This window comes from Jaculus jaculus, chromosome 1 (genome assembly GCF_020740685.1).
Source record: "Jaculus jaculus isolate mJacJac1 chromosome 1, mJacJac1.mat.Y.cur, whole genome shotgun sequence".
NCBI classification, from domain to species: Eukaryota; Metazoa; Chordata; class Mammalia; order Rodentia; family Dipodidae; genus Jaculus; species Jaculus jaculus.
Window position 1 is genome coordinate 320,930,930 of NC_059102.1, and position 27,824 is coordinate 320,958,753.

Here is a 27,824-nt window from a genome sequence, read left to right on the forward strand (position 1 = left end):
TGAGATAAGCACAAGGTCGCACATGCCCCCTAAGTCTAGCTAGGACCCCAAGTGCAAGCATCTGGAGTTCAATTGCAGTGGTTGAGGCCTTGGTGCACCAATTCTGTATTTCTCTTCTCTTTCTCTCCCTCCCTCCCTCCCTCTCTCTCCATTTCTCTCATGCACTCTAAAATTTAAAAACATAAAAAAAAAGCAGTATCCAAGGTCATAACAGTGATTACCTATTAGAAGAAAGGAAAGTAACCTCAATCCCTGCCAAAGGTGGCATGAAGACATAATAAGGTACATATAAAAATTTAACAATGAATAATTTGTAGTTTATTCACTGAAACCAGGAACAAGTCTTTCTTACCACAAAATTATTAAACCTTGTTTTAAACCAAAGACAAAACAAAATTATCAGAAAGTAAGACACAAAATTCTCATTATCTGCACATACTAGGTCTGCAAAAGAATAAATGTTTTAAGGTGACATAGCCCTAAAAGTGATAATGCTATGAGAGCTTTTGTCAGGTTAGAATGATAGAGCCCTTTTAAAAGGGATTAGCACCCCTGTACACAAGACTCCAGGGAGCTCTATTACCACTGCAACTGTGTAAGAACACAAAGTGAAGGCATCTTCGTTAAGCAGGAGAAAGGCCCTCTCTAGACAGAGAATCTGGAAATACCTTAATCTTGGACTTCTCATTCTCAGTCTCCCAAAATGTTAGAAATACATTTCTATGTACGTTAGGTAAGGCTACCTTACCTAAGTTATGGTATCTATTATAGAAAAACTTAAGAGATTAATAAATATTGAAGTGATTTAAAAAAAAACTTACAAGGAACAAAATATTTAGGAATAAATTTACCAAAAGTTGGGAAAAACATGTGCGCCAAATACTATATAAAACACTACTGAAAGAAATTTTGTGGGTTTTTATTTATTTATATTTTAGAGAATGCATGAGAGACCAACAAAGAGAGAGGAGACATAGACAATTGGTGAACCAGGGCCTCAAACACTGAAAATGAATTCTAGATGCCTGTACCACCTAGTGGGCACGTCCAACCTTGCGCTTGCCTCACGTTTGTGTGTCTGGCTAAGGTGGGATTTACAGAGTAAAAAATGGGTCTTTAGAGTTTGCAAACAAGTGCCTTAACTGCTAAGCCATCCCTTCAGCACTGAAAGAAAAAATTTAAAGGCACAAATATAAACAGAGCACCATCCCATGTTCATGGACTGGAACACATATTGCTAAGAGTGTTACTGTCAGGAATGGTGGCACTCGCCTTTAATCCCAACACTTAGAAGGCACAGGTAAGAGAATCACCATGTGTTTGAAGCCAGCCTGGGACTACAGAGTGAGTTCCAGGTCAGCCTGGGCTAAAGTGATACCCTACCCCAAAAAGAGAGAGACACAGAGAGAGAAAGTATATTTCTACTTGAGTGATCTATAAAACCCAATGAAATCCCTAAAAAATTAGATGAAATTTGTGTAAAACTATTGGAAAAAAAAACTAAAATTAAATGGGTCCAGAAAAATATCCAAAATTCACACACACACACACACACACATACACCTTGGGAAAAGCAAGCTGAAGGCTTTACACATTTTTTTATTTCACTTCAAAACATATCTTTAAACAACTATAACTATATCAGTGTGGAGTTTGCATAAAGAAAGACATAAACTAATGGAAAAGAATGTAGAGCCAAGAAATAAAACAAAAGTCTGATGATCTTCCAAAAGGGTGCCATAATGTCAACAGAATAATTTCCTTATAACAAATAATACTGTGAAAACAGGATATTGACACTTTAAGAAATGAAAGTTGAATCTTACATCACATACAGACCCACACATAAACATAATTCAGGCTAGAGAGATGGCTTAGTGGTTAAGGTGCTTGCCTGCAAAGCCAAAGGACATAGGTTTGATTTCCCAGCACCCATGCTCAATGCCACAGGACCCACATAAGCCAGATGCAAAGTTGGTGCATGCATCTGGAGTTCATTTGCAGTGGCTGGAGACTCTGGCATGCCCATCCTCTCTCCCTCTCTCTCTTTCTCCCTTGCTCTCAAATAAATAAATAAATATAAAATATTCATAAAAGAAATGGAATTCAAATGACATTAAAGACTTAAGCATAAGATTTGAAACTAGAGCTGGAGAGATAGCTCAGCAGTGAAGAGCACTCCCTGTGCAGGTATGGGACCTAAGGGAGACTGAAATTGGTGGAGTTCAAATCTCCAGATTCCTTGTAAACAGCTGGGTATGGTTATGTGTGCCTACCACTCCAGCCCTGCAAGAAAGCAAAGACCTGAGGATCATCATAGGAGCCCTAAAAGCTCAAGAAGCAGTAGAGACTCTAGCTCAAAACAAGACTGAGTGCAAAAGCAATGATGCAAGACACCTAACACTCAGCTCTGGCCACCACAGCCAAGTGCTCCCCCCAAATGCAGTAGAAAGCATGGAGTGCCACAGCATACCATTCTATAGCACATAAGCACAAGCAAAACTGGGGAGGTCTGGAGAGAAGGCTCAGCAGCTAAGGCACTAACATGCAAAACCTGATGGCCTGTATTCAATTCCCCAGTACCCATGTAAAGCTAGATACACAAAGCAGCACATGGTGTGCCCATTATCTCCCTCTCCCCTCTAGACTCTCTCAATCCTTCCAAATGAGTAAATAGTGGTGTGTGTGTGTGTGTGTGTGTGTGTGTGTGTTAAGATAGGGTCTCATTCTAGCCCAGGCTGACCTGGAATTTACTATGTAGTCTCAGGGTGGCCTTGAACTCATGGTGATCCTCCTACCTCTGCCTCCTGAGTACTGGGATTAAAAAATAGTAGTTTTTACAAAGGGCCTAGGACAGGTATGGTAGCAAACACTTTTAATCCCAGCACTTGGGAGGCAGAGGTAGAAGGACTGCTGTGAGATGAGGCGAGCCTGGGACTATAAAGTGAGTGCCAGGTCAGCCTGGGATACAGTGAGATCATACTTTAAAATAATAATAATAACTAACTAACTAATTAATTAAAAAGGCCTTAAACTTTAAAGCTAGAAGAAAATATAAAGTCATATTTATGACATTAGTTTTGACAATAATATCATCATAATACCTAAACTTCAAGAAATAAAAGCAAGTAAGAGACAAGTGAGATCAATTTTTAAGCTTCTATAAAGCAGGAACAGCAAAATGTCAAGGAAGCCTAAAGGGCCAAAGCATATGAAAACTATATTTATGAAGGGTTAGATCCAATTTGTTTTACTAATTACAACTCAACCGCCAAAAATTTTGAAATTAAAAATTAACTAATTAGGGCTGGAGATATGGCTCTGCAGTTAAAGGTGCTTGCCTGCAAAGCCTGGTGGCCAGGGTTCGATTCCCCAGTACCCACATAATGGCAGACACTCAAGAATGATACATGTGTCTGGAGTTCATTTGCAATGGCAGGAGGCCCTGACATGCCCATACTCATTCTCTCTCTGTTTCTTTCTCTCTCCCCAAATAAATGAATAAAAATAAATAAATAAGTAAATAAGCTATTAAAATGGATAGAAGACTTAAACTGACATCTCTCCAAAGAAACTATACAAATCATCCATGGGAATCAGAAAAAATGGTCAGCATTTCGAGGCTCAGGGACACACTATTAAAAACCATACTGAATATGATGGAGAATGAAATTTCAAAGGGGAAAGTGCGGGGGGGAGGGTATTACCATGGGATGTTTTTTATAATCATGGAAAGTGTTAATAAAAATTGTGAAAAGATAAAAAATAAAATTTTTTTAAAAATATTGATTGAGATGGGGAGGGGATATGGTGGAGAATGGAATTTTAAAGGGGAAAGAGGGGTAGGAAAGGTATTACCATGGGATATTTTTTATAATCATGGAAAATGTTAACAAAAATTGAGAAAAAAGTAAAAAAAAAATTTTTTTAAAACCATACTGATGACAAATTCAGGTTCAATGAGACATTCTGTCTCTGGGAAGTAAGGCAGAAGAGCTATAGAGGAACAGACCCATCATATTTTAAAAGCACATGATAATATGGGAGGCAGCTCTACTGTATGTTAGAAGTTTTCTGAAGCTTCTGTAACTAAGCCAGTGTTCATGTTTGTGCTGTAATAAAAAAAATATGTTAGAGGTGTGAAAAAATGAAAATCTATAAGCCCACATATTATGAATATAAGCAATCTTTCATCTATGAGAAAGGAATGAGTTATTTAATAAGATGAAGTAACCAACTCTTTACTTAGAAAACTATGGTTCCATCTTATCCACATAACATTTAAGATACAATAAATAATTAAAGATAGACTAGAAGGATAAATATAGTTTGCAACACAAAAGGATTTCAGAATGGGCAGAATACTGAAAAGAAGGTTTTTCTAACTGCAAGATACCTTTAAGTCTTCACAGACACTCAAGTTATATAAAATTTCGTAATGCTAGACTCTTGGTGAATACAAAAAGCACACTCCAATGGCAAAAGTAAATATTCTATTCTTCATTTTTATTAAAACTATTTTTCTTCTAATCATAAACATAAATGAAAAGTGATTGTTTTTAAAGTAATCTGGGGCTGGAGATATGTCTTAGCAGTTAAGGTGCTTGCCTGCAAAGCTTAAGGACTAGTGATACACTCTCCAGGTCCCACGTGAACCAGATGCACAGAGATACAAGCGTACAAGGTTGCATATGTGCACAAGAAAGCTTGATTGAAGTGGCTGGAGACCCTGGCATGGCAATTCTCTCTCACACTTTTGTTCTCTGGTGTTTAAAAAAAATAAAAGCCAAGCCAGTATATTGGGCTTGCCTCAAAAAAAGTAAAAAGTAATCTGATAATATTTTAGGAATAGCTAAAGATTTTAGATCCTAATATGTGACTTAGCCAGGTAAGGAGTGTACACTTTAACCCTGGCCTTCAGAAGGTTGACTCAGCCTGCTTATGTATTGAGTTCCACAATAGCCTGAACTACAAGTAAGATCTTAACTTAAGCACTGGTTCTAAATAAAAAGATCTGACTTAAATCTAGATTTGCAAGCACAAATAAAAACATGAATTTAGCTTCAATGAAATGGCATAAATATGTCAAAATAACATTGACCTGGGAACATTTCATTCATTCAGCCAATTAACAAATACTGCATCATCAGGTCCTGGACTATGTACTAAAATGGAAAAAAAAAAAAAAGCTTACAAAGGCTAATAAGTATATAGAAATGATATACTTAATGAGGGGACATACCACAGACTGACATGAATTGATATAGTCAGTGAACCTACATAGTCTATAGTAGTCAGAGGAAGTTTTATATGAAAATTATTATTTGAAGCTCAGAACTAAAGCATATGGGAATGAGCCCAACCATGGCTATGGATGAAAACAAAAACTAAGAACTTAGTACATGAAAAGGCTTGGGGCAGATAGAGGTAAAGTGGAATGGGAATTCAGCAGAGGAGTAGAGGACATATTAAATTATATATGCACAAACACAAACAATAATATTGGAAATGTAGAAAACAAAATAACAGTATTAAGCTAGCTAGTTTTCTTGTTTTATAAAATAATTATACATCACAATTTATTGATCAAAAGCATTACTCAAATAATACTTAAAGGGCTGGAGAGATGGCTTAGCAGTTAATCGCTTGCCTGTGAAGCCTAAGGACCAGAGTTCGAGGCTTGATCTCCCCAGGACCCATGTTAGCCAGATGCACAAGGGGGCATCTTAAGTATTATTTGAACAAAGCCAAAAGACCCAGGTTCGATTCACCAGGTCCCATGTAAGCCAAATGTACAAGGGGGTGCATGCATCTGGATGCCCTGGTATGCCCATTCTCACTCTCTCTCTTTCTCCTCCTTTCTCTTTCTCAAATAAATAACTAAAATATATTTTTAAAAATACTTATACAAAATATAAAAATCCTTCTCAAAATAATATTCCAGACAGCCTCTTGCAATTAATATAGACTGGCATTTGACTTGAGACCTTTTGCTATCATATTTCCTCCAAATTCCAAGTATGAATATCAATTGCACACATTTTCAAAGGTAATTTGGCTATGAAAATGTCTTCAATTTCTTTAATCTAATTGTTCTGTTTTCTTAGCAGTTAATCGTAGAGTGTGCCTATAGGTTCTGATTTAGTATTTTCCCTACCAACTATTCATCCATGACAACAGAAACAGAATTAAATAAAGCATAACATTTGTAAGTATATGCAAATATATGTTGCAAATAATTACAAATGATGTAATTAGCTACAAACATATCTTTATATTGACTGTTGATTTTTCACACAATGGAAACCAACAAGTATCTTACCTTTCCTCTGGAGTATCTACATGAAATGTTCTCTCTATAACAGTGGTCCACTGGAGACATCTGATGATAAATGTGTTTGGCTTTGGTCGTTCTGTTTTCATTAACTGGCATTCTGAAAATAAAACCTCTTTAAATACACAAGTATTTAAATCATTAAGTAAATAGCTGACAACTATAGACTACTACTCAAAAAAAAGAAAAAAACAACAGTACAATCTATAGCTTCCATGAATCTCTCTGGTCAAGATTATTTACAACTTATCTTAATATTTCTTTCCAGTCTGTCACCACTCAGTAACATACAACCAGCTAAACACATACTGTTCTTTCCTATATTGTACCTTTTTCAGGTGTTGTTCCTATCTGAAATGCCTCCTATTTATTCAATCCCTAACCACATGCAATCTCGAAATACCTTTCTTTTAAGGTTGGGTCTTTCCATGAAATTTTTTTAACTCATTATCCCAGGCTGACTACCTTTACCTTTATATTTTCATGACTTTTGACTGTACTCCTAATTATTTACTTGGTATATTACAGTATTATCATTTTTAATCCCTATATAGATCATAAGCCCTATGATACAAGAAAGAGCCTATAATTCTTAGCACCTGTAGACACTAGAACCAGTCAGTCATAAAGTAATTCAATTGTCAGGAAATATGTTAGATTTCAAAGGAAAGGATGATAGCATAGTGGAGTAAAGGATAAATTCCAGAACCCAATAGCTCCCTGCCTGGGGAAAGGCAAGTGGGACTGAAATTGATTCCAAAAGTTAAGCCAAGCACAAGTAATCCTACCCTTAGACAAACACACAACACTCAAATCCAGTTGCAGGTTTTGATGAGACAGTGATTCTTCCAAGCGAAGTGTCAGCAGTGGAGAGACATCCCATCATGTCACTCTATATGACTAGAAGGGCAACAGTAGGATGTCATCTTAAGAGAAGACCTACTGTGAAAAACTAAGCTACCATGGGGTGAGAGCCATAGGTCAGGGAGTAACAACCAGCGTGCCACAACCCCAGGGTAAGAAAAAGCCCAGGGAAGCAGTTGTCAAGAACAAGAACAGCAGATTCTGACAGGCTAAAGGCACAAACAGCAGGGGAATCCACACAGGTAGGAAGTGTATAGGGTAAAAATGCCCTGGGCTAGGGATATACAGTGTTTGCAAAACACGCATGAAGCCCTGGGTTTCATCCTCAGCATGCACAAAACTGGATGTAGTGGGACATACCTGTGAACCCAGCATTCCAGAGGCAGAAATAGGAAGATGAAATGTGTATGGTTATCCTTCACTATATAGTAAGTTTGAGGCCAGTATGGGCTACATGAGGAAAAGAAAGAAAACAAAAAAGGAAAGAGAAAGGGAAAGGGGGAAGAAGAAAAAGGGAAAGGAAAAGAAAATAAAAAGGGAAAGGAAAAAAAGAAGCCTTTGGTGGCCTGGAACATACCTCACAAACTGGAGCATGACGGCTCTGAACTTGAGGCTAGCATCTGCCTTTCCACACTTTATGGCCTGAGAAGTTGCAGTTCAAGCAGGGTACTTCATATCTACAAGTGCATCCCTCCAGCAGGTTGATACCCACTTAGGAGATCTTGAAAGTATAAACACAGGTTCTCTGCCAATGCAGAACTCAATGCTGTGGTTGCCTTCTATAGTTCCAATGTCATTGAAAGAGACACACCCTGCTAGAACATTCGCCACCCTAGGGGACAAGACCTAGGAAGTCATGGGAGGATGAGAGAACTTGCCTTCCACAGACGGTGAAACTAAGCAGATGCTGGCTCTAGTACACAAAGAAGCTATCAAAGCGAGGACAACTCTGATGGACACTGGATATTTGTCCAATACACAGTCAGCAACACAATAAACCACAGGAAAAACAAACTGACCGTCTGTCCCATTAAATATAACTGGCAAAGGTCAATTTTTGAGGACATAAAGAGAAGCTGGCCCAAAACTTCAACCCTGTTAAATCCTACCCACTATGGCTTTCTTTCCTTAAACTAAATTTTAGCAGTATTTTTACTCTATTGTGTTTAAGAGAGGTTTAATTCTTATTCCACTTCATACATTCATCTCATTTTATCTATGCATTCTTTTCAAAATCAGTCACTATTTTTCCTTTTCCCCAGCTTTTTTTCCTCTTTTTACTTTCCTTAGTTTCTTTCTCCCCCCTTTTTAGTAGTATTTTCCAACTTTCCTCTCTGGTTCCTGGATTGAGTTCATCTGCTTATTTTTAAGTTTATGAAATAGTTTAAAACTGTAACTACATGTGGCCAGAGAAGACCCTCTCACAACATATTATGAACAAAATGTAAAAAACACAAAACAAAAATAAAAGCTGTAAGCCAAGCGTGGTGACCCACGCCTTTAATCCCAGCCCTTGGGAAGCAGAGGTAGGAGGACTGCTGTGAGCTTGCGGCCACCCTGAGACTACATATTGAATTCCAGGTCAGCCTGAGCAAGAGTGAGACCCTACCTTGAAAAACCCAAAATAAAATAATAGCTTCAAAAATAAAATACAAGCTATAAAGGGAAAAATGTCAACTAACATACAAAGGCAAATCATCTAATAATAAGAGAGCTCTCATTAACAACTGTAATCCAGCAGAGGATGGAACAACATTTATCAAAAACTGAAAGTGAATACTGCCAAATAAAATTGTTATATCAAGCAAAGCCATCTCTTAAATTTGACAGAGAAATAAGGACATTCCAAAACAAGCAGAAACTAAGTCAGTTCATGTCCAAGTGTGACAACCAGAGTTGAAACCCCCAGAAGATGCATAAAAGCAGGATGCAGTACAGAGCATCTGTAATCTTACCTCTCCTCAGCAAGATGAGAGGCAGAAGACAGAAGAGTTCAGGAAGTTCATGGACTGGCTAGCCTGGTAAATGCAACAATGAACAACTAAGAGATCTTGCCTCAAACAAGGTGGCAGTTGAGAACTGACACCCAAAGTTATCTTTTGACCTCTCCATGCATGCACGGCACACTGAAGGCCCACTTACAAACAATACAACATACATACATCATACACACATGAAAGAATTTTTTACTAATTTTTAAATTTTATTTTAGTTATTTATTTGAGAGGGGTTAGAGCACGAGAAAGTGAGCAAGAGAGCAGGGAGTCAATTGGCACACCAAGGCCTCCAGCCACTACAAATAAACTCCAGACATGAGTCACCTTATGAATCTGACTTATGTGAGTTCTGAGTAATGGAACCTGGATCCTTAGGCTTTGCAGGCAAGTGCCTTAACTGCTAAGCCATCTCTCCAGTCCAAAAGGTTTTTTTTTTTAATTCCTAAAGTAAAAATGAAAGCACAACTTACCAGAACTTGATACAGCTAAAGCAATACTTGTAGTTTATAACTATGAGTGCTTACATTTAAAAAAACATCTGAAGGATCTCAAATAAAATAAGTAATGAAGCTCCTCAAGGGCATAGAAAAACAAAAACAATCTAAACCCAAAAGCAAAAAATAATAAAGATCTAGGAAGAAATTAATAAAGTGGCACTTAAAATATATATAAGGAGTGGAGAGATAGCAGTTAAGGCACTTGCCTACAAAGCTTAAGGACCCATGTTCGACTCTCCAGATCCCACACAAGCCAGACACACAAGGTGATGCAAGCACAAGGTTGTACATATGCACTAAGTGGTTCACACATCTGGAGATTGACTGTAGTGGCTGGAGGCCCTAGAACACCAATTCTCCCTCTTTCTCTCACTTGCTCTCTCTCACCATATATGTATACATATATATATTCATACATATATATTCATATTCATACATACATATATACATATTCATACATGTATATGAATTCTGAGAGCTGTATGCTGGATTTATTTTTTCCTACAAATAGTTACACAATCTTGGACAACTTCTGTCTTCGATAGTTAAATGGAAAACAATAGTAGCTACATCAAAGAATTAGGATAGGAGTTAATAATAAATTCATCGTATACTTAGCATAATGTGTGGTACATAAAATTATTTTAATGAGTACCATTATTATTGATTTACATCTAAGATAGTTTTAAATGATAAGTAATAGCGGATACTAAGAGAAAGTAAAAGTAGTGTTTTCTACTGAGATCATGATTTTTTTTTGAGGTACGGTTTCACTCTAATCCAGGCTGACCTGGAATTCACTATGTAGTCTCAGGGTGGCCTTGAATTCTCAGTGATCCTCCTACCTCTTCCTCCCAAGTGCTGAGACTAAAGGCATGCACCCAGCTGAGATCATGATTTTAAAGAAACTATCCCAGTTGACAAATTAATCTGTGCTCATCTGTTTTGTTCCTTTTCTAACAATAATAACTATCAACTATCATTTCTATATCTTTACCTTCCAAGTCATTACTCATATTAAGCTAATTCTTTATTGATTTTCTACACTACAAGAGATCAAACACACAAAGTTTGATGCCTCCTCTTTTATAATACTCTTCAGTGATTTTCTTCATCACCCTTTATTTTGTCATGTACAAAACATCCTGGTTCTCTATTTTAAGACACACATGTCAGGGATTGAGGGTCTAACTTAGTAGCAATGCTACTAAGATATACTAAAATGTTTAAGATAATACTGGTGGGTTCAAGTTGAATCCACAGGACACACACATACACACACACATGCATACACATCTACAGTGACTTCTTCTAACTTACTGAATTGTTAGTACTACAACTAAAATCAAAATAATAGTTTTTCTCCTTAAATCCACTCCTGGCTTTCCTGATTTCTGTACCACATATACTGGCCCATGGAGTGACACTTATTTTTGATGTTTGTAATGCTGATATTGAACTTTCTCTGGTTTTTCTATTTGTGTATTTCAAGTTCCCACTACTTAAATTCTAAATCTCTCAAGCTGTCTCACAACCAGGATCATCCTACTCAGAGGTATGAAGAATCCACCTAAATTATTTAAAGAAGAAGCTACATCCTAAGGGATGCATGAACATGTCTGAAAGTGAACTCATGACTTTTCTGACTTTTACTATAATTTGTTTTCAATACAGCAGGCAGAAATTTTCTTAAAATGAATAGCACTAAACACACACATACCACAAGCTAGTTTTTCAATTTACTAAGAACACACTGAAATGACTGAAATATCCTATGGTCACTGAGTTGTTGACCTCTTTCCTTAAATTGTGGTGGTGTGAGATTTTAACATTGTTATTCATAAAAGGGACATATTCTTTAGATAGAGTCTTAAAGGACATGTTAAAAATTATCAACACGCTGGGCATGGTGGCGCACGCCTTTAATTCCAGCACTTGGGAGGCAGAGGTAGGAGGATCGCCATGAGTTCAAGGCCACCCTGAGAATGCATAGTGAATTCCAGGTCAGCCTGGGCTAGAGCAAGACCCTACCTTGAAAAAAAAAAAATTATCATGTCTTTAAAAGAAAGATTTTTCTTTTAGTAAGATTCCCCAAACAAGTTAGGCCAATTTAAATCTTTAAAACAAAAATGGGAAGACTGGACAGATTCTAAAAGCAGTTAATTAAATACTTGTGATTTCTGGAATCATGTGATATACATCAATAAAGAAATGCTTTTATAGAAAATGTCAGGAAGCTATTATTTTTTACCATATAATAGCATGTATACCTTTCAATTTTTCCTAACACTGAGACTTACATTAGCTGGGTATACTAGATAGTCTCCTGAACAACTTGAACTATATGCTGAATTTCAAATACTCTGCTTACTTTATATCATTCTGAACCACAGATGATAAAGTTTCTTCAAAACTGTAATTATTCTGTAAACTTGAAAATCAACTAACAGGACTGCATGCCAACACAAATAATTATACACCCGAAAGAAATTTTAGGCAATCATCTGCTCAGATTTTATTAAAAAGTTAAGTTTATTTTAATCTACTAAATATTTTAGACACTAATTTTATGCTTTTTAAGGTATTTTTTACTAACATTCAATGTAAAAAAGCATAATACATTCTTTAGTAATATATGTCAGACCTATAATTAATAGTGAAACAATACTAACTCTGAGTTATAGTGACTGTAAGTTTATTTTAAGCTCCTAAGTGCAATACTTCTGCTGTATATTCTTTAAAAAGAACAAAAAGCATTTCTTTTGTTTGACATTTTCATTATGTACAGACAAAAAGAAATTAATGCTCAATTAAGACTCAACCATAAAAGGTATTCATTCCATCCATGGAGCATGAGATGTTTTGGGTGAAGCAGATACAATACAGAGCAGTTCGGGCAGATCTCACAAGTGATCAGTATGTATGTGCCAAATATTGCCCTCACTAAGTGGTTCCTAAATACTTCTCATTTAATCCAAAGTAAAACCTAGAAAGTGTTAGCTTTCATTCTGTAAATAAACAAGTTTAAAAGACTCAGACAAGCTAAATAATTTACCCAAAACATGGTTTGTGTGAAGCTTGGTAAGGAACTATTCCAGGACTGTCTGAACCAAATACCATGTTCTTCTGAAAAGAACATAGGACATTCACTAGGTTTAAATTAAATTTTCACCTGTTAAAAATACCTGTTCCTCAACACCTACATAAACAGCTGGAAGTGGGCACACATTCCTGTAACCCTGACTCCTGGGGAGCAAAACAAAGAATATCACTGGGAGTAGACTGTAGCTTTGGGTTCAGAGTGACATGTCACAAGGAAACATACAGATGAATAATAGAGAAAGTCATCTGATTTTCTCCTCTGGCCTCCAAACATGATCTGCACACACACATACATATACCACACATATTTCACACCACACACATACACTACACCAAGCATAAACACAGACATGTTAAAAAAAATACTGAATATAAATCTTTAGATAAAGATAGAAACAGAAGAAAGTATTAAATGGTACTTCCTAAAGAGAAAATACAATTGTCCTGATCTTTTTAATAAGTAAATGAGCTAAAAGTAAGCAAGGGATTAGATAGAGAATGTAGAACTTTGCTAAAGTAGAAAAGACTTAAGAGATATAACAACCAAGTGAAACTGGGATCCTTTAAGCAGCATTATTTAAATAAAACATTTTAATAATTTTAATTTAAATAAAAGATGTTTTACATAGAAAATTGGAAATATGAACATGAATATTAGATAATATTGAAGATTTATAATATTAATATCAATGTTATATAGATAATTATATAAGAAAATTACCTCATTTATCAGATATTCAAAAGAACTTTGAATAAATATGTCATATCATAATTTTAACAACTGTGACAAGAAAATTACATAAATATAAAGTATTAAGTGTTAGATCAAAGTAATGTAAATAGAGTTCAAGAATGTATTTTCTTTATGCACCTATATCATCAGAAATAGTAACCCTCCCCAAATAACATATTTAAGAGGTAGCTCTTTAACTTAGGAAAAGTAGAATTAGATTTATAGAATAGGATTTCTACCTCTTTACAGAAAATATAAAGTAAAAGGTAGGCCAACTTATCCAGAGTTAGGAGGAAGTATAGCTTCAAGTGTTTTTGTTTTTGTTTTCCCAAGGGAGCTCAGGTCCTAATAATTACTGTAGCTATCTTTATATGTGTTTTAAAGACATTAGTGGGTTGGTTGTATACAGTCCTCCAGAATTCACTGTTGATTTGAATAATTATTACACAATTTCCCAAATAATCTTGTTTGCATTATACTTCTTTGACAGAATCTGATGAACAATGCTGAAATCTCTAGTTCTCTGCTGAATCTCTGGGTCGATGTTAAAATCTTTGAGTTGTAAATTTCTCCTTTTTCATATCATATATCATCTGTCTTTAGAACACTGATCATTTATAAGAGAGGAAGCTTTACTTTTTGCTTCATATACTAGATAAATGAATTACTAGAAGCAGGTGGCAAATAAGAATACAGAGAGAGGATGAAATTTCTTACTTCGTTTTCATTTACTAAAACTAATGACTACCTACTTGGAGAAGCACCAAAGCTAAGAAAAGTTCTAATGCCAGACAGACTGTCATAGAACAATACTGTTTCTGGATTTCTTTACAGAAAACATACATTTGGAAACTATCTGTCATTATCATGTCATTTAAAAAAGGATGAGAGTACATTTGAAATATTTATTGGCCAAAATGTTAAAGCCCTGCCATGAATGGAGTCTAATATCAGAACTTTTATTCATTTTTGTCAATTTAAGCCGACTTTGCTTATTCCTTACAGTAAAAATATCTATAAGAATAAAGAGCCATTAATAGGAAAAGAACTGATATAATTGTGTAGTCAAAGAAGTTTAATTTATGAGATAAACAGCAATCTCGTGAATTATATAGTTTCACAAAAGTATTTAATAAAATGTCATATTTCCAAAGAACTATAATGAAACTCAAAGAGAATAATGAATATGAAAAAAATGCTTTTAAAAGTGTGCCAGGTATGGTAGCTCACATCTTTAATTCCAACACTTGCGAGGCAGTGGTAGGAGGATCACCATGAGTTTAAGGCCAGCTTGAGACTACAGAGTGAATTCCAGGTCAGCCTGTACTAAAGTGAGACCTTACCTCAAAACAACAAAAACCAAAACAAAACAAAAAGCAAGAATTACATTTGTTTTAAATTACCGTATAAAAATACCCTGTGGGAATAAAAACGATCATTGGGCATCTGAAAACAATAACTGTTGCTTGCTGGATGACTCAATTATCATGAACTATTCTGGCATTCATCAAAAGCACTGCCATTTTAAAACATACAAAATGTCTAAAAATGCGGCCATAGTAATAGATTCTGAGTGCATGGGTTGGGGTGAGGGAGAAACACAATGACAAATTGGTGCAAAAGGACACTGAGACTCATAGTTGGAAGACTATTGTGCTGACAATTAGTAACAGAGGAAGCAGCGCACAAAACGAATGAATGAAAAAGGCTGAACTTGCAATGAAAGGCCTTATTATAGTGCAGAAACATTATTATAATAAAGGGGCAATGTACTCTCCTCTATGAAACTTCTAAACAGGCACCCTTGTCTCTTTTCTCTTCCTTTGCATTTCATTTTTTCATTAGCATCTGCTTGATTATGCATTATTTCCAACCCAAAACAACTTCTCTATATCTTTTCTAAAAACTGAGGTTTTAAAAGCCCTTTGCTCCACTCTGGCCTTAGGCCTCATGTAACTTTACTCAAAATATAACAAGTGCTTTAAAACTGATAAAGATATATGGGGAGGGGAGCAGAAAGGCAGTGATTTAGCATTAACAATTCAGAAGAAGCAACAAAACCTGTGTCCCTCAAGTTCAGTTTGTTAAAAATACAATGATTACACAATTTATCAAATAATCTTGTTTGTGTTATGCTTCTTTGACAAAATTTGATGAGAAATGCTGAAATCTCTAGATACTAGTGATTCCTCTACATTAAGCTTTATGTTCTAGACATTCTGAAATGTATCTTTGAATACTAGATGAAAATGACCAGATCTGACTCCTATTACTGACAAACTTGTTTAGAAACACAGTAAGCCCCACCTGCTGAACTGCCCCACTAGGAAACCTCTTACTACAAAATCCTAAAGTAGTCGGACATGCTTTAGTGAGGTTAGAAGGATAGAAAAAGTACTGGCCTCAAAAACTAAAAAACATGGGTTTATTCATAGTTCCATGTCTTAAACATTGACACTGGGAAATTCCATGAGCTAAACTTCTCCTCCTATAAAATAAATTAATTATCCTGAAAAGATACTAAAAGAATTAACAATATACTTGTACACTGTGTAGCAGGCAGGTGCTTATGGGAACTCACTGCTGTCAACAGACTACATTAGTCACTAAATGATTTAAGAAATTACCTGCTGCTACCAGGCAAATACTGAAGCTTAGAAGAAAAGGCTTTCAAGATCTTTCAATGTAATTCCTTTACTCTATATATGCCAAAACTCTGTCTCAAATATTCATGTGGTTCTCTCAAAACTGCACAACTTTTTGTTTTGTTTTGTTTTTGTTTTTTGAGGTAGGGTTTTACTCTGGCCCAGGCTGACCTGGAATTAACTATGGAGTCTCAGGGTGGCCTTGAACTCACAGTGATCCTCCTACCTCTGCTTCACGAGTGCTGGAATTAAAGGTGTACACCACCACGCCTGGCTCTAAAACTGCACAAATATTTCTTTAGCAAATAATAGGCTTCCTTACAATATCCATATTCACCTTGATATATAGTAACTAAATTTCACTGTACTCAAAATATATTTTAACAATGTAAAACTGCAATTAATTTACTGCATTTCACAGCTGGAATATCACCAAATTTTTGAAGGTATGATGACATACTTTTTAAGAAAATCTTTTCTTACTCCATTTGGCTGTAAACATATATGACTTAAAGCTGGGCATTAGACCTGTTACTTGCTTTGAGACCATGGGAAGGTTTTGAACATCCTATCAAATTTTAAAGTAGTAATATGTATTATATGTTGTACTTATGGGTGATATTACTCCTTAAATTATTACCTGAAAAACTGAGATATACTGACATATTAACAAGCAATTTAATGCAAAACAAAATCTACAGTAAGCCCACTATGTGTGCCCTGCCACACACAAACTGCAGGTGGTGATCTTCCTATCCTTTCCCCATACATACTACCCACCTCTCCTACAGAAAGAAAGTGTATTTCTTTAAAAAAAGAAGATAAACATTTAAACAGTATCATTTCCAAGCTAAAAGAAATCGTTTAAAACTTTTAGTTCAAAATAATTACCCTTAAAATACACCTGTGAATAAAATCTTTTGATATCTTATTAGAAGAGGGTGATGAGCAATGTCACTAAAGAAATAACCCACACAGGGACTGGAGAGATGGCTTAGCAATTAAGGTGCTTGCCCATAAAGCCAAAGTACTCAGGTTCGATTCCACAGGACCTATATAAGCCAGATGCACAAGGTGGTACATGAGTCTGAAGTTAGTTTGCACTGGCTGAAGGTCCTACCATGTCCATTATTCTCTCTCTCTCTCTCTCTCTCTGCCTCTTTCTCTGCCCCCCTCAAATAAATAAAATAAAATAAAAATTTATAGAAAACACACACACACACACACACATACCAGGTAAGCTAACAAACAGGGTTTTGAAGGTTTAACTCTGAGCATAGAATAACAAAGTATCTGGAATGACTGAAGCATCTGCTCATTATTTCCAGGGGCATATTTATTTCTTGTGAAATCTTAGTATTTCTCTGAACATCCTTAATTTCCATCAAAGAATTTTTAATGATCCAGTTTTTAATAATCTCTCTCCTAAATTCTAAGCAGCACATATTTTTTCTTTTTTTATTGAGAAAAAGAGAATGGGTGTACCAGGGCCTTCAGCCACTGTGAATAAATTCCAGATGCATGTGCCCCTTGTGGCGCATGTGCAACACTGCACATTTGCACCATTGTGCATCTGGCATTATGGGACCTAGAGATTCAAACAGGAGTTCTTAGGCTTTGCAGGCAAGAGCCTTTACCACTAAGCCATCTCTCCAGCCCATAAGCAGCATATTTTAATTAAAAAACTTTTTCTAGATTTTAAACATAAATCATCTCAAGGACCAATTTCAAATGTTGTGACATATTTTTACAATACTAGAATTCTTCAAATCAAGTGGCTATGTATCCTTTATCTATACAATAATGAAATAAACACAAGATTTGTAGTGAGTGGGTTTATATTCTGGTTCTGTCAGTTGCCTGATAAGCAGGTCACACAATACTCTGGGTTTCTTCAAAATAGGCAATGTGATAGATACTATATAAGCACAATGATGCTGTGAAGATTAAATGTTTCTCAGTGGGGATGGTATATGGTAATATTTAAAAGAAAAATTGGTTTCTATCCTTCATTATCTCTCCCATTATCTCTTTCATTTTATTCCCTCAGTAACTGGTACAACAGAGAAAATATACTAAACCCTCATTAAAGTTTTCTAAATATTCTTAGAACTTAGTGTTCCTAAAAACTGTAGTTAAGTATTAATTTTGATAATGTATGCTTCCAAAGTATGTTACCTTAAATGAACATAGAGGCAAACACACATGCTAGCCGATCTCAAAACAAAGTGATTATGTGAGGGTGTTATCTAGGAGGACAAGAAGAGAAAAATCAAGAAAATCTTAGAGGTAAAAGTATTTGAAAACAGTGTAGTAACAGTAATTATGACTAAGATATCTCTTTACTTATGCATTTAAGGACAGGTGAGAGCTATCTGATAATGATAGTTCAGAGACAGAAAGGGAGGAGCAAGGGATAAAAGAAAGTAATGAAGCAGAAGGAAGTCTAGTTATGTTCGGATCTCTGCAATGAGTTGACATTACCTCGTGGCAGCCACTGAGGTCAATCAGTCTTAGCCTGCCTTCCCTTCAAACCAATATATGGTAAATCCTCTACATTTAAAAGAGAGAAATAACCTAAGAATCAACTTAATTTGGGTAGTAAGCAAGAGATCCTTTAAGAATAGCCAGAAAGACATTTAAAGAATACTTTTACTAAAAAGCAAAAACAACTTCTGACTATAAAGAAGCAATATGTCACCAAGGCTCTCCTAAGCCTGCAGACACTTTGTTTCTAAGACCAGAAACTAATGAATTTTTTTGGCATGCTGTTCCTCCACAGCTCTAGGATAAGCTAGCATGCTGCCAAAACTGGCCACAGTGCTGTCTTCTTTCTGACCAAAAGAGGAAGAACCATTAGAAGAAATGAGACAGGGTGTGAGCAGAAAGAGCTGATAGCCTATTGTCTGAATGTGGCCCTTACATTGCATACTGTAGCTATATTCACAAAATATGTTACTTCTTTTCCTGTTTTTCAAGGTAGGTTGTCGATTGAGCTCAGACTGACCTGGAATTCACTCTGTAGACTCAGGGTGGCCTCAAACTCATGGCAATCCTCCTATCTCTGCCTCCCAAATGCTGGGATTAAAGGCATGTGCCACCACAACCAGCTTGGTACTCCTTAATTCCTGATTTCGTGCTTATTTCTGTAGTTAACCTCACAATGCCCTTCCCTTTCCAAAAACTTATCCTCCATAGCTCATATTAACAATTCACAAATAAACTCTTAGGCACATTAGTTTACTGTTGATTATTGTTTCTTTCAGCCTTTTCAACATTTCTTTCAACATTTATTTTCTAAAAGATTCCTTTTGACAATTCCATTTTTCCTCCTACTGTTATGAATTCTATGTGAATGTTACCAAAAGTCCATGTCAAATTCCTATGTATAAAAACTGCTTTATATAATAATCATTTGATAGTCAACTATATTTTATTATATAACTAACTGTAATGCTAAAGGATCAGTAAATCTTTAAAACTGAATTATCCTGATTACTCATAATCTCATATTCAGATAGCTTAACATTTTCTGTATGTATGGAGTTATTATACATTATACCATGTGTAAGGTAAGACTGAGAGTCACATCATCATTTTTTTCTTTTTTCCCCATGCATCTTTAGTAGAAGTACTAATAGGAGTGAACTGGGCTAGAGAGATGGCTTAGCGGTTAAGCACTTGCCTGTGAAGCCTAAGGATCCCAGTTCGAGGCTCGATTCTCCAGGACCCACATTAGCCAGATGCACAAGGGGGCACATGCATCTGGAGTTCGTTTGCAGTGGCTGGAAGCCCTGGCGCGCCCATTCTCTCCCTCCTTTATCCCCCCCCCCGTTTCTCTCTCTCCCCCCTCCCTCCTCTCTGTCGCTCTCAAATAAATAAAAATAAAACAAACAAAAATTTTTTTAAAAATAGGAGTGAACTGATTTTGCCACATACTTGAAATCAAAACCTAATATTTACTCAAAGATAAAAGTGATTTGGGTGTGTATATGTAAGTAGAAGAATAGATTAATCAGGGTAAAAAGGCCTAAGTGAGGTCAGAGGAAGAGACTGAATAAAGGAACAATAAAGGGAGGCTAATCAAAACTTAAGAGGACATAAATAAATCAGATGGAAACCTACTTTTTTGGACAGTGGAACATACAGGAGCATAGATTGTTACTAGAAAATTTTCACTGCCAGAGATGGAAAACCTTCCAGTGAGTTGTGGGCCAAGGAGGTCCCTGATGCCCCAAAAACATTACAGGTCATTGCCGAGACCCTTGGTTTCCCACTAGGAAGAGATAGTAAGACCCTATTGCTGAAGACTGCACATACCTGGACTGCAAGGTCACTGAGAAATCCTGCTGGAACTGAGCTGAAAACCTCCTCCATGTACACCAGCTGACAGAAAGCTGGAAAAAGTCACACTGCATGAAGCTCAAGGGGGGGGAGAGAAATCCACAGTGAGGATACTTCACAGTGGACACTGCAAGCCTTATATTTGGCCTAACAGGCCAAATGAGCCAACAGGTACAACAGTGGCACATCTGTTTGGGGGAAACCAACTGCCCTGTAATTTGACTAGAGACCTGCTCCATGGGAGGGAATATATCCCTGATACTGAAAACCTACAATAGGGGTAGTCATGAGCCCTAGAGGTGTAGCGTCTGCTGATGTATATACTATGAAGTATATACTACAACGTCGGCTAAATGTATATACTATGTTCATCAAAATGCCCAGTAAGCACTTCTCTTAATGTTCATATCCTTATATTAATGCTACTCTCACTTTTTCATTACAGAACTTTCTCTTTTCAGATGGCAGTGACCTTGGGATGACTCAGAAGGCATCACAGTGCTGAGAAGAAATGACAGAGGAGTGCTCAGCACTGAAACATCTCTATCACAACTTCCAAGGCTCAGGGTCCACTGTAAAAGAGGTGGCAGAAAGAATGTAAGAGCCAAAGGAAGGGTAGGACTCCTTACCATGTGCTCTTCCAGACACAAGATATCCATGACCTCACAGCGCCTGATACTACCTACACAAGACCATCATAATAGGAGGAAAAGATGATGGCATCAAAATAAAAGAGAGGGCTGGAGAGATGGCTTGGCGGTTAAACGCTTGCCTATGAAGCCCAAGGACCCCGGTTCGAGGCTCGGTTCCCCAGGTCCCACGTTAGCCAGATGCACAAGGGGGCGCACGCGTCTGGAGTTCGTTTGCAGAGGCTAGAAGCCCTGGCGCGCCCACTCTCTCTCTCTCCCTCTATCTGTCTTTCTCTCTGTGTCTGTTGCTCTCAAATAAATAAATAAATAAAAATATTTAAAAAAAAATAAATAAATAAAAGAGAGACTGATTGAGAGGGGGAGGAAATAGGATGGAGAGTGGAGTTTCAAAGGGGAAAGTGGGGGGAGAGAGGGAATTGCCATGGGATATTATTTACAATCATGGCAGTTGTTAATTATAAAAAAAAAATTTTTAAATCCATATTTTCTTACTTTTAAATTGAAAGAAAAAATTGAATTAGAAAAAATTCAATTTTTGGAAGATGTATAGCTATTTTTAATCACAGATATTATCTCAAACATAAAAATAATACAGAATCCATTAAAACTTATTAGAACTAACAAAGTCAGCAAAATTAATATATGTAAATCAACTGTGCTTCTATGCAGTAGCAATAAATAATCTGAAAATGAAATATAGGAACAACTGCATTAGAATCAAAAAGAAGTCAGAATAAACTTAACAAAAGAAGTATAAGATTTTTCCTTGAGAAACTATGAAACAGTTTTGAAAAAAATTAAATATCTTTTAAATAAATGAGAAAATATCCCATGTTTCCCATGTTAACTCATCAAACAACTTGGACCTTTGGGGACCGGCAGAAGATGCAGTTCCATTTTTTTAAATTACCCTAGAAAGGCATGTTGACTTCTTTTTAAATTTCTATAGATGAGCTCAAATGAAGGTTTCACACTATAAAGAAGTATTTTCAGGATGGGCAAGAGTTTGTAGCCCATAATATGAGAATTCTATGAGATATTTCTTGGGACAAGGACTAGCATACCCCTTTTCCCATCACAGAGAAGAGGAATACTTTCAGAGAAAGGATGAACATGAAGACATTCAGACAAGTACTCAAATCTTTACGAGAGAAATATATTTTCACTTTGTAGTTGAGAAAGCTAGGAATTCCATGAAAATATGATAACTGTCAAACTGTTAGTGATCATGACTACTCAATTAAATAGCGATTGTCCTTAAAGTACACTTAAATACAGCCTTGTGATCATGTGTGTATCTTACACTATTTTCAATCCAGTATGTATGTTTTCTGCAAAGATGATCTCAATCATCACTCCTTTGCAATCCATCAAGCCATATTTTGTAAGAGATGTAATTTGCTTGAAAAAAATCATTTTAAATTTCAATTTTACAGTACAACATTTAGAGAGCACCTTCATTTCTTTTTCATATTTGATACAGCTAAGGAACGAAATGGGGAGATGGCTCAGGGGATAAAGTGCTTGCTGAGTGTGAGTTCCTCAGTTTAGATCCCAGAAGCCACATAAAGCCAAATACTGACATACTAGCCTCTGTAATCACAGGGTGCTTACAGCAAGAAGGGAGGAAGAGACAAGAGAATAGCCTGCAAGCTCAAAGGCCAGCTATCTTGGAGAATGCAGAAGTGAACAATGAGAGCTCTATATGAAACAAGATGGAAGTAGAAAGTGAAAACCAACATCCCAAGTTGTTCTGTGACCTCCACAAGCAAATTGTAGCAAGTATGTGCATTCCCTCCCTCCCTCCTTCCCTCCCTCTGTCCCTCTCCCTCTCTTTCTCTCTACCATAACCAAAAAAGAGATAAAATTAAAAAGTTAGTGTTCACATCCTACACTTACCAGTATTCATTCTACATGTCAGAGTGTGCTTATAGTTTAAGGGTTGGAAATCAGACCTGAAATCAGGTCTTACCACTCACTCTAAATCTATGAAAAATGAAAAGCAAACTGTCCTTTTTAGTTTAGGGAGATGATGGAAACTTGAACAGGTGGGTTCTAATGAGAGGTCCTTAGGTAACTGGTGTCATATCTTTGAAAGAGTGCAAGACCCTTTATTTCCTTTCTTTTTGTTCCTTGGCCATGAGGTAAGCAGTTTTACTCTACTACATACTCTCACCATTGAATCCTCTTCATTACAAGTTCAAAAGCAATAGGATAAACCTATCATGAAGGCTAAACTATCAGCCAACAAACCTTTCTCTTTATAACCTACTAGATATTTTAAAACTGACTGTAAGGGTACACATGAGAAACATTCCCCAAAGGCTCATCTATTGAAACAACTGGTCCCTGACTGGTAGTGCTATTTTGGGAGACACAGCTGTCAGACATAGGGCCATAGAGTCAGAAGGGTAGGAGTTGTAAGTTATAACATGGTTCCAGTTTTGTCCTGGGCTCACTGCTCCCTCACTGTGCAGGCAAAACAATGTCATGCTCCTGCTGCTGAAAACTGTCATTTCTTACCTACTATAACAGTACCATGAGCCAAAATAAATCCTTCCTCCCTTAAGTTGCTTCTCATCTTACTACAGAAGCAAAAAATAAATAAATAAATAAATAAAGGCACCAATACACTGACTAACATAATAAAGGAGGGGGGAAGGGAATAACATTCAAACCATACTGGAACTATGTAAGTTTTATACCTAATATTTAAATGTCACTACCTAGTAAGGTAACCTTAAACAAATCACTGGCTTCAAGGCTCTCATAATCTCATCTAAAAAGAAAAAATGTAGAGTGGAAGTTTTCAGATATTCAATTAACAAGGGGCACATATTAAAAGAGCCACAATACATAGTACTTGAGGTATCAAATAAGTAAAAGTAAGCTCTTTCCTCAACAATAATTCACAGGAGAGTAGATGAAACATGTACATGAACAAGACGACCAAAAAAACATGACAACTACAAAAGAAAACAGCTTTGAGAAGGGCAGAGAGGAATAATTTTGAAGGAATGGGGAGAATTATCTAAATCTGAATTAAATCTTGAATAAAGCTGGGTGTGGTGACACATGCCTTTAATCCCAGCACTTGGAAGGCAAAGGCAGATGGATCTCCATGAGTTCAAGGCCAGCCTGAGACTACATAGTGAATTCCAGGTCAGCCTGGGCCAGAGCAAGACCCTGCCTTGACCCCCCCCAAAAAGAAAACTTGAATAAAATAAAATTATCCAGGCAAATAGGGGAGGGACATTCCAGCCAGAGGAAACAATATCAACAAAGGCTAAGAGCTGAAGAAAAGCAAAGGTTGTATAGGAATCACAAATAGAGCAGTACTGTTGAACTGTAATTGCAAAGCAGAAGAATCATAAAGCAAGAGTACAAAGGACATGTCAGATTGAAAAGATCCTTGAATGATACATTAAAGAAGCTGGGCATTGGGGGAGGGAGGGAATTACCATGGGACCTTTTTTTTTATAATCATGGAAAATGTTAATAAAATTTAAAAAAAATAATAAAAAAGAAGCTGTCCATTATATGGCGGTGTTTCAGTCAGGTTCACATTGCTGGCAGAAATGACACAAACAAGAGTAGCTAGCATGACAAAAGGTTTGTTTTGGCTTACAGACTCAAGAGATGGTGGCAGGGAAAATGATGGCATGAGTAGAGGGTGGACATCATCTCCTGGCCAACATCAGATGGACAACAGCAATAGGAAAGTGTGCCAAACAATGGCAAGGGGAAACTGGCTATAAAACTCATAAGACCGCCCCCAACAATACACTCCATCAGCTGGGAGCCTAGCATTCAGAACACCTAAGTTTATGGGGGACACCTGAATCAAACCACCACAGGTGGCAATGGAGATCCAAGGCAAGGCTTTCAAAGGGGAATGGCATAGTTAGTACTTAACATTAGAAAGATCACTGTGGCAGGTATTTGAAGGAAGCAAGTAAGTGGTAAAAGCTAGAAGAAGAGAATCTAGTTAAGAATCTGTAACAAAGATGAGAAAGGCTCATTCCAGGGTGATTACACAAAGAAACATAATAGGTTTAAGAAATAAAAAGTAAAATCAGCACAACTAGAAATGGGTTGGGAGCAGGGCAAAAAATGTAAAGGGAAAGAAATGGCATGAAATGGGTCCATGTTTCTACTTAGAGGCAGAACTGAGATATGATTATAAGGGAGAAGAGACAAGATAATCTTGAATTCAGCCAAGGATGTGTCAAATCTACAAAATATCTTGGCTAGAGATAACCAAAAGCCAAGGTAATATTTAGTAATATAACACTAAAGAGAGCAGCCTGGCTTTTATAGGTGAGAGCTGAAAATTAAGCTTTAGGAGTCAATGTGAGCATCCAGGGACAATGTAGAAAATGCAAAGAGTTCCTGGCCAGATATTTGTTAAATACCAAAAGCATGCAATAAGAAAGCAAGAGAAAAAAAATAGGAAAGAGAGAAATCTCAGAACACAATGGGAATACTGTCTCAAGGAAAAGATAACAGTAGAAATCTATACAGAAATCTATAAATCTATACAGCTCAGAAGTCAATAAAAAATTTTAAAAAACAGAACTGAAATATATCTACTAGACTTAATGGGATTCAGCCCAAATACTGTACTCTTGGCAACCAGTAGAAGTAAGGAGGTCATTCTTACTTTTCTCTTGCCAATTTTTACTAAAATAGGTCTAAACCCTAGTAAGGGTTTTCTATTGTTTCCTTGAAGTAGGTATTATGATTCTCTTCAAGAGAGAGGGGATGAGAATCAACTAAAACAAATGGTTATGTGAAAATCCCAGAATGAATAGTAACTAAATCTCCATATGCCAACTAAAAAAATATGAACTAATTAATTAAGAGAAGAGGTGCCCTTCCTCTTCTGAGAGAAAAGAAACAACCTCATCTTTGAAGACAGAGGTACACAGAGAAAAATCTGAATAGGCCTTGCCAAATTCTCCCCAAACTATTATTGGATTATAACCCAATGCTCCAACTACATTTTCCCAGGATTATATACCTCTTCACCAAAACCCAGACATGTAGCCTAATTGGATAAAATCTTATTTCTTTTCCTCAATTAGAAATTAAGTGGTCACTAGATAATTTCTTGATTGTAGTTTCAATAAAGTGGTGCTAAGAAATGGAACATGAGCACATAAGGCCTTTTGGAACTATTATCTGTTGTTGTTACAGCACTGGGTATTGAATACAGGGCCTTATATTCACTAGGCATGTGTTGAGTTACACCATTGAGTTACACTCCCACCCTAAACAATTTCAGAAGGAAAAGAAGAATCTCATTCTTTCTTTTGTTTTGCTTTTTTAAGGTACAGTCTCACTCTAGTTCAGGGTGGCCTCAAACTCTCAGCAATCCTCCTACCTCTGCCTCCTGAGTGCTAGGATTAAAGGGTGCACCATCACACCTGGCAAGAAACTCAATTTTAATGAGGACTGGTAAAACCAATTCTAAAATCCCTTTGAGTTCACATATTCTACTTTTCTAAATGTATAAAATGCCCTTTTGGTGAGGTATTATTAAAATCCACACAGATTAAATTTGAAGTAATATTATTAAATAACAGAAAAATGGGGAATTCAAATTGTACCTATCAAAGGAATATATAAAATTTCCCAAACATATTCAAAATAACTTATAACTTAAAACTATACTAATGAGAGTTAAGGCAAAACAGAAAGTAATGTGAAAGAAAACCTTTCTTATCCCAACTTTGTCTTTCCTAAATGCTTCATAGAAACATTCTTTGTTACTCTCTTCCTGGAATACCCTTCTCCTCTATCTTAACTAGCTTATAATCCAGTCAATCTTCAAGGACCTACTCAAACTCCAAAATGGTAAACATAGAAAACACATTTCCTCTATGCTGATGAAGAAGCTTAAAAAAACAGACAGATTCAAAGAATGACCTCCCCAAGATCATCCCCAGAGCCTATGGCAAAGTTTTAAGTGTGAACCATTTCTTTAATTAGCATCCTTTCACTTCAGTCATTATTTTGTGGTCTAAGAATGACAGAGTCAACCTTTAAGAATAACAAATTTGAAATGATAACATTATGGTTAAGATCTAAGTTCATAATAGTTATGAAAGCTGAGCTCATACACAACTTTGTTAGTTTGAGTACAGTACTAAAAGCATTTAGTTAGACCAGTAAAGATTACAGATGTCAACTAATATTTATTTTGTGGATAAGTTGACTGTCAGTCATTAAATAGGATCTCTCCTCAACAGTACAGCATTTATTTCAGCCTCTGCCAGTGAAAGTGTTAGAGCAGATGTTGGCAGACTGTGACATACAATATGTCTTTAAAACTTGCTGTGGTGTGAAATTTCATAAGGTCAAAAAATGCTGCATTTTGATTAGCAGATATAAAAATTCTCCACTTTTATAAATTATTTCAGAAGCCAATAGAATTGCTAGTAAAATGGACAAACCAATATACTATTCTAGCTTTAGTTATGACACGATAATGGTTTAAAAGGTAATTCATACTATTTTGAAAACCAAATGTTGACCCATAATAACCTTAAGATGAAAATACCAAACATAAAGTATTATTACAATTGGCAAAAAGATTGAAACATCATTTCCTACTGACACTAGGCTCTAGCAAATGAATATTTTAGTAGAGAAA

At 36.3% G+C, this 27,824-nt stretch overlaps 1 protein-coding gene across 5 annotated transcripts in view; it reads right to left on the reverse strand.

Annotated features, from left to right (window-relative positions):
- Akt3 (AKT serine/threonine kinase 3) overlaps nucleotides 1-27,824 on the reverse strand; it is a 286,122-nt gene that overhangs the window by 113,375 nt on the left and 144,923 nt on the right. For all 5 annotated transcript variants that reach the window (XM_045151039.1, XM_045151059.1, XM_045151030.1 and 2 more), the window contains one exon: nucleotides 6,323-6,434. In XM_045151039.1, coding sequence (XP_045006974.1) covers nucleotides 6,323-6,434 — 112 coding nt within the window. The remainder of the gene's footprint in view (nucleotides 1-6,322; nucleotides 6,435-27,824) is intronic.